Source organism: Siphateles boraxobius, unplaced genomic scaffold (genome assembly GCF_051911475.1).
Source record: "Siphateles boraxobius isolate OS27281-9 unplaced genomic scaffold, OSU_SipBor_1 19, whole genome shotgun sequence".
In the NCBI taxonomy this organism is placed as follows: Eukaryota; Metazoa; Chordata; class Actinopteri; order Cypriniformes; family Leuciscidae; genus Siphateles; species Siphateles boraxobius.
In genome coordinates, this window is record NW_027508799.1 from 19,986,173 (window position 1) to 20,000,506 (window position 14,334).

The 14,334-nt window shown below is 37.0% G+C and overlaps 1 protein-coding gene across 1 annotated transcript; it reads left to right on the forward strand.

Annotated features, from left to right (window-relative positions):
- Positions 1 to 10,721: 10,721 nt before the first annotated feature.
- rps16 (ribosomal protein S16) lies at positions 10,722 to 13,729 on the forward strand. The gene is made up of 6 exons (XM_077234148.1): positions 10,722 to 10,791; positions 10,880 to 10,931; positions 11,744 to 11,845; positions 13,136 to 13,232; positions 13,398 to 13,445; positions 13,540 to 13,729. Exons 2-6 carry the CDS (start codon positions 10,884 to 10,886, stop codon positions 13,683 to 13,685), a joined length of 441 nt encoding a protein of 146 aa, XP_077090263.1. The 5' UTR covers positions 10,722 to 10,791; positions 10,880 to 10,883; the 3' UTR covers positions 13,686 to 13,729.
- The last annotated feature ends 605 nt before the right edge of the window (positions 13,730 to 14,334 follow it).

A 14,334-nucleotide genomic window follows, 5' to 3' on the forward strand; every position in this document is an offset into this window, starting at 1 on the left:
GGAGAACTACATTTCTTTGCACCAGGCTACTGAGAATTGTGGGAATATGTTTAATTGTCATGAAAATAATTGTATAATGCAAAACAATAAATGATTGTTTGATGATCTATCTATCTATCTATCTATCTATCTATCTATCTATCTATCTATCTATCTATCTATCTATCTATCTATCTATCTATATATCTATCTATCTATCTATGATTGATATTGCTGTTACTGTGACACTCAATTAAACTAAAAATGCTTACTCCAATCAATATATCCTAACAGTATTTAAGCAAACAAATACACTGAGATACTGAAAGCATTTGTTGGGTTTAAAACAAAGCTGAAGAAGTCGTGCGTTCATTCAGAAACAGCAGAACCGCTTGCCTGACATTACAAAGTGTTGATCTTTCGTGTGATTCATGCCCTGTAACCAATGGAGGAAAAGTTAGCCCTCCGACGGGCAAGGGCACATTTTTCTCAGCAGATTAGCTCTCTTTGATTTATTGGGATTTATCTCAGAAAGAGAAAACAGCTGGCAGAGGGACAAATACCAGTGCTGGCAAGGCATAAATCCAGTTAAAGAAATTTGTTAAAAAGTAAATGTTTCTGCAACACTCTGGCAATTTACTCACTTCCACTGACTCCAATGGCCCTCCACATCACTTGATTATACATCATAGACAATAATTTTAAAAAAAACTTTATATTTATATCTGGAGTTCTTTTCTCACAATAAATATTAGTCGTTGTCAGAATCGTATTAGTTAACTCAAAAATGAAAATTCTGTCATCATTTACTCACCCTCATGTCATTCTAAAACGTTAAGACTTTGGTTAATCCTCAAAACACAAAGTAAGATATTTTTAATGAAACCTGAGAGCTTTCTGCCCATCCATTGAAAGTTCAAGGTCATGAAGGCGTCGTAAAATGAACAGATTCCTCTCAAGTTTTATTAAAAATTAAGATAGAATTTTCATTTTTGGGTGAACTATTCATTTAAGGACAACAGAACAAATTCAAATAATTTATGGCTCTCTGGAATACTTGCTTCTGATTTGTCAATCATAGCATGAGGTCAACTATTTTAGTATAATGACATGATCTCTATCTATCTATCTTTTATTCCCCTGCTGAATTTCTGGATGTGGGTCTGGTCCGTGGAGTATCGTACAGTAGTCTCTCTGTGGACCGGCTGTCTTAAAGGCATCTGGGGCTCTGCTAGGTGAGCCGGTGCAGTGTGTGCGATGATGTTGCATAGCTGATGTCTGACAGATGTGTTCGCTCATTTCATATTCTGTCTCTCTCTCTCTCTCTCTCTCTCTCTCTCTCTTTCTGTCTTAGCTCTGTCTGCCCTCCATTTCCTTCCCTAATCATTCCACACCTTGCACGGACCGGAAACCTTCTATGCCGGTAGAGGGTGGGCTGCTCTTGACGCATATGTCAAAATGAGTGGGTCGTGACCCCATGGCAGGCAGCATTTCCTGTTGCTGTAAAAGAGGCCTAGCGGGAGCAATAGAGATCAGAGTGGGCCCAGCACCACATCCGGAACTGGATGTGCTGCAGCCGTCCAAACTAATACATCAGCTCAACAGTAGCGACTCACAGAACCCGAAAAATGGGGATGGAAAGTTTTTCTTGTACAGTGGAATTCTTGGAATCAGAGTATATGCTAGTATGACTAAATAGTGTGCATATTTCAGATGTTTGTGACTTCATCGGATAAAATGTAATGTTTATTAATTTTTGTCAAATGACATCTAATTTTAGTCAATGAAAATAACATTCAAGTCAAGTCAATACATTTTATATTTTATTTTAAGTGTGTTGATAAAAACATCTGAAGGTGTTTTGTAAAACCCTGCGCTCCTGAAATGACTATAATGAGTACATCATTGTAATACAATGTTGTTTTAACGGTTGTGCTCTGTTATTCTATTTTGGTTTCGTTTTCACTGTTTGCTCGTTTCCCGGTTTCCTGGGTTTTAAAGTTAGTTCCCTTGTTTGTTAATTAGTTTCCACACACCTGTTTCTGTTCTACTCATTATCTCCCTGCTTGATTTAACCTTAGGGTGCATCACAATCAGCTTGTTCAGTAGTCAGGGCACTGATAAGGGAGTCAGACAATTTAAGGGCTGTTCCAATCGCAGAATCATTCCAGGGAACTGAATGTTCGCTCCCTAAAAAGTCCCACAATGTCCCACAGTGAAAACCAGGGTGCATCGATGCTCACTATGCTCCCTTAACAGTAGGGGACGCGAAACTTAAATCACGTGAGCCAGCTCACTGCACATAACAGCTCTGCTGTTGTTCATAAAAACCAGTAATGATGTTGTACAATGAGGACGTTGTCACGAGTCATTAGTGTCCAAATGTGTAGTGAGCCAGCGTCCTTTACTGTCCATTCACATACACGATATACTGATTTTTTCTGAAAAAAGTATCAAAATGAAGTGAGTTTTTGCTTAAAACCAAAACAAATGTTTGCCAAAAGAAGATTTTAAGGGAAAACAAATTTAATTTGAATTTCTTAACTGGCAGATATTTTTTATTGTTTTAAACAAACTTATTTGTCAGAAAATAAGACTTAAAATCTATGTCATTTAGCATCTCAAGTAAATGTATCTTGATATAAGAATGTTAAGATATTTGTACTGGAAAACAAGACAAAATACTGAGGAAGAACTTTTTTTTGCAGTGCAATTTAAGTTTCCTAAGAACCATACAGCAACATGCTAAAAAGATCATTCAGAATAACTCAGAAAAATCATGCAACTTCTGCATGGATAAGCACCACTCATTTTTTCTTCCAACCTGATCTCATGAGTGGCAATTTTAAATGAATTTGTGTCATTTGTAATGACAATGTCATTTGTATGAAATGATGTCATTTGTATGGAACCTTACGATTTAACGTAAAAAATCATATGAATTAACCACTAATTCACCAAAACGTAAAATGAGTGTGTCTTGTTTTCTTCAGAAAAAAGACACTTACCTTACTAATTATTAATATTTAATAATGAATAAAATTAATAGGTAGTAAACAGTGAGAATTGGACCCTAAACTAGAGTGTGACCAAATTATTTTATAATTTTATATAAAATGATATAAAAAGGGCACCGTAAAAACAACCCAGGTCTTTACAACCCAGGTGTAATTTGGAGCTGGAGTTAGTGAGTTCCCTGACCTGGCTGTGGTATTTCTGATGCCTGTCAGTCGTTGATTTAAGATTATTTTTAAATCAGCAGTTCTGGAGGTGCAGGGCAGGGATGGGGTATCAGCACGGCCCCAGAGGTCTTATAAATTTGTGCAGTTTACTGGGTGAAAGCAGCCCTCTCCACACTCTCCAGTCCAGCTAGTAATCCCAGTACTTCCTCTAGCCCTCTCTTCTGCTCTCCGCTCCCCAGCCCAAGTCCTAATTCATTTTCTGTAACTAACAGCCGTTGTTTCCCGATTGTCACGCTCCCATCCCTTGCTGAAGGAATGTAAGTGTGTGTATGTGTGTGAGGTTTTGTTTTTGACCTTGGCTGTGTGAGTGCGTGATGACTCTTTGCATTGTTCTGTGTGTCTGAGGGGGTTTCTGGAGTAATTACTCCCCGGAGTGAGAGAGCGAGGGATTGGTTCATGTACTCCTCTTGACATGACCAGCACAGAGCCATTAAAATTAAAGGGCAGTATTTGCCAGCAGATCTGGATATGTCATTATTTTAAACACCTCCTCTGAAACCCCCAGCTGCATACTTTCCTTCCATTTATACATCGTCTATATAACATGGCGCAGGTAGAAGAGTGTTATGCTTCAGTCATACATTGATTTTGGTTCTCCACCATAAAAGACCATCTGCTGATGAAACACATTTCATCAGTCTTTTTCATTTTTTGTAGCATTTACTCTATAGTCTTGAAACTGTTTTTACACTGAAACAATTTTTCACAAGTGGTCCAAAACATTGTGCGATTGGATTATTTAAACCATACACTCTTAAACATAAAGGTTCCAATAGGGTTTTTTGTAGTAATGACATAGAAGAACCATTTCTGTTTCCCCAAAGAACCTTTTTGTGAACAGTTCTTAAAAGAACAATATTTTTCTTAGTGTAAAAAATATTTGATTATTCTGATTGACTAACCTTTTTCCATTATAAAAAAAAAAAACCTTTTGTGAAATGGAAAGATTCCATAGATGTTAAAGGTTCATGATGGAACTATCATTGCCAATAAAGAAATTTATTTTAGTGTATTCAAATGTTGAAAAAGCATGTGACCATATTTAGCCCGATTCACACTGCACCAACAGACGGCAAAAATCATTGTTGGCATTATTTTCGCCGACTGAACATGTTGAACCGCGTGTGTCTGAGAAGTGACGTACTGTAATCTGGTGATTGTCTGTGTCGTCAGCATCCATCTGTGTGGTGGGAATTGGCCTTTACATTTGTAGTGTAGACACAAGTTCTTTGCAGTGTGAACCATACAACAGAGAAGAACCTCATATACCCACCAGTCCATTTGGATGTATAAATTTAAAAAAGTAGGGTTGCACCGATATTAACATTTTGGCCGATACCGATGACAGATAATTCTTGAAACCGATATATTGGTCGATAAATCTTAATCCAAATTTTTATATCATTTTTGAGAGCCTGATTACAAAAAACAAGTCTTACCATTAAAAGCCATGTACCAAGCACACAATTATAATGTTCTCATGATGATTATATGACAGACCTGCGCTGCACGTGTTGCACTGAATTGTATTTGTAAGTGATTACAATCATATTTCAAGCAATTCAAAACCATCATGGGGAACAGTGCGCATCTGAAGTGTCTCAGTTGAATGAAATAATCCATTATTTATTTACAATAAATTTACACATTTTCTTTTTGGTCCGATAAAGATAACATTAAAAATGAACATATATCGGCCAATTACCAATATGGTGGCAGATATATCGTGCATCCCTCGAAATAAAGTGTAACCGAAAATGTTATCTGATGGAAACATTTGTAATCCGATACATATGTATTTATAGAACCACTATCCATACATTTTATGAATTAAATTATTTGATGTATAAAACGTCATATATTTTAATAGTGTAAAACACAGGGAAAGTGCATATCCTTATGTATATGTATAGGTTCTGTTAGCCTACTACACACAATTTCAGAAAGGTACCTCCCATTTATAATCATCTTATTTTTTACTAGTTCATTTTAAAATGCCCTGCAGCCATAAAACATTTTTTTTAAGTACAAAAATTCTTGTAGTTTCTTAATTAAAATGAGATAAAATCAGCATTAAAACAGCATGCATAGGTATTCATATTAAAAAATGACCAAAATGCTTTTGAAAATAGATTTACATGCACTAGTCACAGCACAGGAAATGTCAACTTGCCAAAATGATTTCATGTTGGCTTCTCATATACAGACTTCACAAAACATCTTTAGTATGATGTATGATAGAGTGATGTGGTGCATGATGTATGAAGCCATGAAATCAGAGACCCTACACTTGATGAAACCCGATCACAAGTGGTGATGGAAGACTTATTTGAGATGCATGTGACTACCAGGTGTAAACAGTGATATGTCTCAGCCGACCACTTGTGAGTGGATCACCCGAGACGGTATACCAATGTAAAAAGGTCCTATGTGCTATTGTACTCCTAAAGGCTGACAAAAAGGCAGATATGCCTTTCTTCTAAGAAAATGGATCATAAATATTGATGACATCAGCTTATCCGCATTTTTGTCCAAAAACATGATCTAACCTCTAGGATGAGAATGTCCCTCGCCCAAACGTCACCTGCATTAGCTTGTAGAAAATCATGGTTCAGTTCACACTTAAGAATATTCTTTTAAATTATTTCTGTAATAAGTACTCTTTTTGCAAGTATGCCAAAGTGTACTTCACAAGTACATACATAACATTTATTTCTTAAAAGAGTAAAAGATGGTATCAAAATATTTGAGCATAACCTGATTCATATTCGTAAGCTCCCCGGCCGCCCCCACTTCAAAACTTGAGTCGACGGCTATCCCATATCTGACCGCACTGGGCAAAGGTTGCTTAAAGACTTTGGGTCTCAATTGAGTTTTTTTTTCTCTCTTTTGGTGAGTGTGGCATTGTATGTGTTTAGACGTTGCATTAGAATCCAGCTGACCTCAGTGAGACGTGTGTGTTTAGATCACTCAGCCACCCGTCCCAAGGGAACAGAGTCATACGCCCTGTGAACTCAGGCTGAAGATCAGGTGTCGTTGTGGGTTTTGTAGAGGAGCTGACCCTCACCTTTCAACCCGTGACATCTCACCTGCCCTGACCCTCTTCCAGCACCTTCCAAGGCCACGTTCACTTATTTACCAATACTAACCCTGACTCTCTGAGAGCAAGAAATATAAAAATAATTAAATTTGATTTCTACATTTTCTGAAGGAAATGAAAACGCATTTGCCAATGCAAAACTTGCTGGCATGATGCTAGAGTGCTGTGGGTCTTTTGGTTTCCATTCCTGTGGCATTGTTCAGGGGTAGCCCCAAATCTGATTGGTCCAAAATCCTGTTCCACGTAACTCTATATTAAACATCAATTATCTCCTGTTCGGCTTTAATGGTGTGGTATCGTGCAGCCGTTTCATCCTCAGTCAAACCTAATGAGAGGAAATAGATTTTACAAAGTGTGAGAAACAGTGCTGTGTTTGAAGACGCAGAAGGATGTTTTCAGTGGGACTAATTCCCTTTTAGTTCAAGTCTGGGCTAAATGCATTGAGAATGAGTCAATGCTGGCTACAGTGAGCGTGACTAACCCACAGTGGTTCAATAACTTGATCTCACTCTCTGACTACATATAAATAAAGCTAAATCTGTTAGTTTTGGCACTGTTTCTTTCATAGTAATGCTATCTTTTCCAAAAAATGTGCTTTTCCATCTAAAACAAAGAAACCTCGGTGAGACAATGCTCTATGCGGAACAAAGCAGCAATGAATCAATCATCATTGTGGTTTTCACCATTATTCCAGTGGAGAACGTTATGGAAAACGTGAAGCATCTAAGAGGTGACCAATCAAAACTCTCTGTTCTAAAGGAATTTCCATCATAATATCAATTTTTATCCATGTGGAACTAATCTTAATGGTATCAACTATAAAATTCTACCAAATTAAAATCTGCTGAGAATCAAATACGATGGATAACTGGATAAATTGACAGTTATCAATGTTTACTGGGTGAAAGAAACCCCAAAAGAAGACAATTCAAAACATTACAATATCATGGCAGGTTAAATCATTAAAAAAAATACAAACTTAAACAAAGTGGCTAAAATAATATAATATAAAAATACAATAATAATTCTTGACAAATTACTTAAAAGAGACACAGAGCTCAACTGTTATATTCTTTTATTTATTTATGTCTTATTTGATTCTTATAGGATTCTTATTTAATCAATTTAAGACTTATTCCAAAATGATAAAAGCCTGGCTATATGATCTTTTAGACTGCCCAAGCTGGTTAAGTTAGTCTGTTATGCTGATTTTAGAAAGGGTTTGGGTACTCTAGCCAAAGACCATTTTGCTGAAGAGTTAAACACCATCTTGGCAAAGGTGGGAAACCAGCAAGAACATCTTAAACCACATAAGACCAGCAATTAGCTTTTTCAGCAGGGGTTCCATTAGCATCCATTAACATTATTTTGGTGTCAATGCATTAACATCTAGCATCCATTAACATCTATTTCTATCAATAACAGCACAAGGACATCTACATGTGACAATTCTTCCAGCATTGCTCCACCACCCCAACTCCACCTTTATTTCTCAGATTTCTAATTAACTTCCATTCATTAATTAAGAGGATGAAACTTACAGCCCAAGTCACGTCATGCTCCAGCTTGTCCATTTGCCAAAACTCTTCATCTGTATCATTGTCCTACGGACATGCACACTTTTGAAAGAGTTTTTGGTTTAAATGCAGCAAAGGGAATAACCTCAACAATAGGATTTTGAATACAAATGGTGGCTGTTTTGAATTAACTTCATAGATGTCTGAGAGGAACTAACCTACTAAATTACCATCAACAGGAACGATCAAACCAGACTTTACGATGGTACACTTCAGTGATCAAAAGGTGTTATTAAAAAGCACCATAATGAGCAAACCAGATCTGCATTTTATACCAATGTATGTATTATATGAACAAGCCTAAAAGAATCAAAGCTGCATGTTGAGGTCCATTCTAAAGAACAAAAGCAAATATTGTACTCTGACCAAGAAAGATTTTACACATGAGCTTTGAAATGAAACCATGTTCACCATATTCACACTTGAAGTGCCAAAGTTGTGATGGCACATCTGTTTTAGTGTGTTATAGCCAAAGAGGGAGTGAAAGGAAGACACTGGGTGAGTGTTTGTGTGCTGGATAGTGACAGGCTGGTATAAAAGTGCTTTGGCAGGAGTCCTCATTATCTCATCGCAAAACAAACAGCAGCGTGTCGCCCAAGTGAGCTCCATTTCCCCCACAATAGACCTAACATCTGCCTGACTCTGCTACTGTTCAGCTACCCCTAACACACACACACACACACACACACACACACACACACACACACACACACACACACACACACACACACACACACACACACACACACACACACACACACACACACACACACAGCACCCAACTTCTCCACTAATTAACACCCTTTGCTCATTGTTACACATCTCACAAGCACACCTCAGCAAAAACAGGGCAAAAGGTACCGTGAGGAAGTGTGAAATGCAAATCTCACAATCCTCTTCAAAGCCGCATTGCTAACAGAGGGCGTTAAGGTGGAGGGAGAAGGACGGGACGACAAAATGCATCCTGACTCTGCACCTCCAGTGTTTGTGTAATTACTGGCTGGAGAAGTAAAGAAAAGTGTGAAAGTAGGAAGATGCCGTGTAGATGAAGGTCAGAGAGAGGATAGATAGATAGATAGATAGATAGATAGATAGATAGATAGATAGATAGATAGATAGATAGATAGATAGATAGATAGATAGATAGATAGATAGATGGATGGATGGATGGATGGATGGATGGATGGATGGATGGATGGATGGATGGATGGATGGATGGATGGATGGAGAGAGAGAGAGAGAGAGAGAGAGAGAGAGAGAGAGAGAGAGAGAGAGAGAGAGAGAGAGAGAGAGAGGGAGGGAGAGAGGGAGAGTAATATCAAATATTTCTATTTTAAATAAATCCAGTAGGCATACTCTTGGGAATTTCTCAAAGACCATCAAACTGTTCATACAACAGATCAATACTTCCAACTTTCAAATCCCTTTGAAACTCAGACTAATTGTTCGCCGTCTCAGTCCAGAAAAAACTTGTGTTTGTTATATGTGGTTCAATAAAGCTGCCAGTTGAGAACCTGAAAGGCATCATTTTCTCAGTCTGAAGACTCTGGTGTCCTCTTGTCTTATTGTTGTGCTTCTGTGCCTTCAGTTCTCTTGTTAGTTAGATCCACTTTGCTTTTTTTCTGTCAAGACAGTAGTGCACACTCATACACACATGGAACAGCCTTCATATTTCAAAAGAACAATAGACTGATGGGAATGACTAGAGAAAGTGTTTTATAACAGCATGCACATTTATTTATAGCATGTGCTAACTGCTAAGATAAAAAGAAAATTTCCCCTATACTAAGCTAGCAGTCTGATTACTTAGGCTACTAGAGTATGATAAAATAATGATAAAATAATATTATTGTTTGCTTACAATGGTATACAAATGTATAAATAAATACATGAATAAACCCCTAATTTAAACAAATATAAAAATACATAAATGTCATGTTCTGTGACTATTTGGAGCAGTTATACTTGCAGGATCCATTGATCCATTTTAGTAATTTTGCTTCTGTTTAGTGGATATTTGACCCAAATACACATTATATATAAAAAATACAATAAAAGAAATCATAATCACAACTGACTTAAGTGTATCGTAGTGTACAACAGAGAGGATCATCTTATTAGCTAAAATTAGAGAAGCTATTAACCATTGGGGTATAAAAAAGAAGGGTTCAAATTATTATAATAATTCTTTTAATGGTTTCCTAACCTACCCTTTACAATACATTAAAATCATCAAAAATATTACTTAAATCTGAAAGATGATGCACTTGGTTTGCCAAACTCATTCTACTCCCAATGGTGTTTGTTTCGAATGATTCTCTTGTAACAGAGCACCATCTATTGGCGAGGTGTAACATTTAGCATGTGGAATAAAAGTCACGTCAAAATAGCCTACATTTTCTTTTCTTTTAAACGCTGGTTTCAGTCTGAAATACTGTTAGTTATATATATATATATAATTATGTTATATAATATAATTTTGATGTAATGAATAGTACGTATAGTAATCAGAATGATCGGATCTCTCTCTTTTTCTTCTTCTTCTCCACCCCCCCTCTATTTCAATGATTTCAACCCTATCGACATCATGATATCTATGTTCATCCCATCCATTGAAATTTGTCTGAATAGATATGCTTCCTTCACCTGCAAAGGAAAATGAGGTGTATCATAAATAGTGTTCCAAATTAAATCTATAAATAATAGTTAATCTATTTACTTACGTGAATATTTGAATTTTGTTATCTTGTGAATGTGAGGTGTTAAAAATGAAAAATATATATGTCTAAAATTACGACTGTCGTAAACAGAGGATTTTTTACGACAGTACCCCTGCTTCTGCGCACGGGAAACCCCTGTGCGGCCTCTCCGAACAGCGCTCGAGCACTGAAAGGTATGTTCCTGAAGCAGTTGTCGCTAAATACGCATTTAAAGAATAATTTATGCTTTAATTAAACGACAATCATTTTATTTATTTCCAGAACCATGCCAGCTAAAGGTCCTCTACAGTCTGTCCAGGTTTTTGGACGTAAAGTGAGTATTTAAACGATGTATGTCCTCGTGCTCGGGCACGGCGCTGATGCGGGTTTGAGATTAGCCGGCTATGCTAACAGATGTATGCGGTTGTAAATGACTATGAATCTAATGTTTTATATAGTTTATGTACTTAACATAACCGTTAGAGTTCATAAAATATATGTGCTTTTAAACCATTAAATGTAAAATAAGCACATGTTCCTGTGTATATTAACAGTGAGTGATGAATAAAGTGTTGGTAATGGCTGTTTGCTGACACGTGGGAAAGTTCAGTGTGTACATGTACAGCAGTTATTAATACAAATAAATTGCTTTTACATCTGATCTGCATGTTTTTTGTCGTTCAGTAACGTTAGTTATATAGATATTGTAGAGGGGCTTCTTGTTTGTCTTACTAACTGTTAACCTGTACTTGTGTCTATAGCTATGGGTTTTAATTCTGATCATAAGAATATCATATAATAGAATATTTAACCCCGGTTTCACAGACAAACTTTCAGTCTAGTCCATCTAAAATGCATGTTTGAGCAGTTTTAATTGAAAGCAACTCCATATCCTAAAATATACCAGCTCCATTTGTGTCTCAAGATGCACACCAGTAATGTGTATTTTCCTAAAGCACATTTAAAGAAGCTATTTAAATCCCCTAATTGAACTAAGGCCTTATCATGGCTTAATCTAAACCCTGTTTGTGAAACTGGGTCATTTGAGAATATCCTAAATGTGCAATGCCAGTCACAAGATTTAAGACCACTGTTAATAGTGTCATATTTGATGTGATGTCTGATCTGTTTTTTTACAATCAACAGAAAACAGCCACAGCTGTTGCCCACTGCAAGAGGGGAAATGGGCTTATTAAAGTCAACGGAAGACCCCTTGAGATGATCGAGCCTGCCACTCTTCAGTACAAGGTACTTTAATTACAGATCATATAGAGTGCTTAGAATAGAAATATTCAATCAGATCTCTATTTCAGGCAATTCTTGAATGATTTTTTAATGGTTTAAACGTAGATTGTCATCCAACCCTGTATAAGTTTTTCCTCTGTTTGAAATAAAGGTGAGTTTTTAAAGAATATCCTGATTGCTTTTTTTTTAATAATAAAAATGAATCAGGAATTGGTGCTGTCACCTTGGGGAAGAAAAACACCAAAATGTCAGCTTTTGTTTACCGAAAAGCCTGGCATCCTCCACAGCACTTGTTGCCTTGTTCATCAGAGAAGTAATAATGTCAGTTTTGGGAAAATTATACCAGTTTTCAAGTGACACACTGAAATTAAAATGGATACTACTTTTTATGGGATATTGCATTGTTTATAAATTATTTATCAGTGTACATAATTTTTAACGTTCATGTGCCCTCGTTATCATTAATCAGAAACATTATCTTTCCCTCCCCTTCACGAGTCACGACGACATCATTTCTCGTCCGTCCGTCTTTCACTCGCATGAGATTGTAGCAATTAGCAAATGACAATGACCCATTCAATTCCTGATGGACTGTCAAGTTCTGGCTTTTTTCTTGTTGAGAAGCCGTATCACTAGGATCTGTCTCATAACAGTACAGAATAGATGATCGCAATTTCCATTGCAATTAAAGGGTTAGTTGACTCAAAAATGATAATTCTGTGATTTACTCAACCTCATGTCTTTCCAAACCCAGAACTCAGAACAAGAATGAAGATCTTTTAAATGAAATCTGAGATTTCTGTCCCTCCATAGACCGTCTATGTGTAAAGAGATCGTAAAACTAACAGACAGCTTTTAGATTACATTAAAATATCATCTTTTGTATTTCGAGGATAAACAAAAGTCTGACCGGTTTGGAACAACGAGTAAATGACAGAAATTTTATTTAACCCTTAAATTGAAGTGATGTGAAGTCCAAGTATGGTAACCCATATCCTCTTCCTTTAACCCATCCAAGTCAGTGCACACACATTAGGAGTGGGTAGCCATTCACTGCGGCGCCCGGAGAGCGATTGTGGGTTACGTGCCTTGATCAAGGGCCATTTCCTGCTGGCACTCAGAAATCGAACCCAGTACCCTTGGGTTAAAAGTTCAACTCTTAACTATTAGGCCACAACTGACTAACTTTAAGTGTACCCCACTTATGTACATTCATCAGGATAGAGTCCTTTAGCTCTGTGTGAGGAGATTTTGTTCATACTTCTACTAACTGAGTGTTTCTGTTTCCTTCAGCTGCTGGAACCTCTTCTGCTGCTGGGTAAGGAGCGCTTCGCTGGCGTTGACATCAGAGTTCGCGTGAAGGGTGGTGGACACGTCGCTCAGATTTACGGTTAGTAACACTGGCTGAAGTGGAAGCAGTTTGCTCTGAATTGTCTTAACCGTGAAAGTATTTGTACATGATAATCAGTGAACGGTAAATGGATCGATTCGTACCTAAGGCCGCAGTGTTCAACAACTTCTGTACTGACATTAACATGTTTCATTCTTCTTTCAGCCATTCGTCAGGCCATCTCTAAATCCCTGGTTGCCTATTATCAGAAATGTAAGTGTGCATCATTGTAGTCATTATGTTGTGAAGATGAATGTGTAAGTGTCTGCATTAATTGTCATATTTTTTCTGTTTTCTCTTCTCCCAGATGTGGATGAGGCTTCCAAGAAAGAGATCAAGGATATCTTGATTCAGTATGACAGGACCCTGCTGGTCGCTGATCCCCGCCGCTGCGAGTCCAAGAAGTTCGGTGGACCTGGAGCCCGCGCACGCTACCAGAAGTCCTACCGTTAAAATCTCTCTGTACATTTTCATATAATAAACCTGAGGGGGAACAATTCTGTTGTCTTGAGGAGTTCTTCTTAAGACTGTGCTTGTAGTCTTGAGTTTGAATGTGTTTGTGTTCAGTAGTCGATTGGTTTTAATTTCCACATGACTTCAAACTAGTTCACAAGGTCTTTGGATATTGCTTTGTGGCCACAATGCTAAGTCTAATACTATAAATGCCACTGAAATTCTTAAACAAAATTGTTGACGAAAAGATGTTATGTAACTGTTTACAATTAATGTTACAGGTTAATTACAGGCTGATGTATGCATGGAATGATTATGATAGTAAAATTCAACAATGAAAGAAATGGCCTGTTTATATTCTGCAAAAGGATAGTGATGTGAAATAATACATAGAACTACATCACACCACACACTAGCGTTCTATTTATAAATTTGCCTTAGAAATTTGTTAAATAATTGAATGTTGCTCTTGAATTCAACAACAGTAGTAGATTTTAAGTGCATGCCTATTGAGGTTCCTTAAGTGCTATATACTGGTGAAGTACACTGAAAAGTCATTTGGAATTGAGTTCAATATTGTTATTCAGTAGTGTGAATATTCTTAACTTAGAAATTTGTTACAAATTATTGTAGTGCATTTTAAATTATA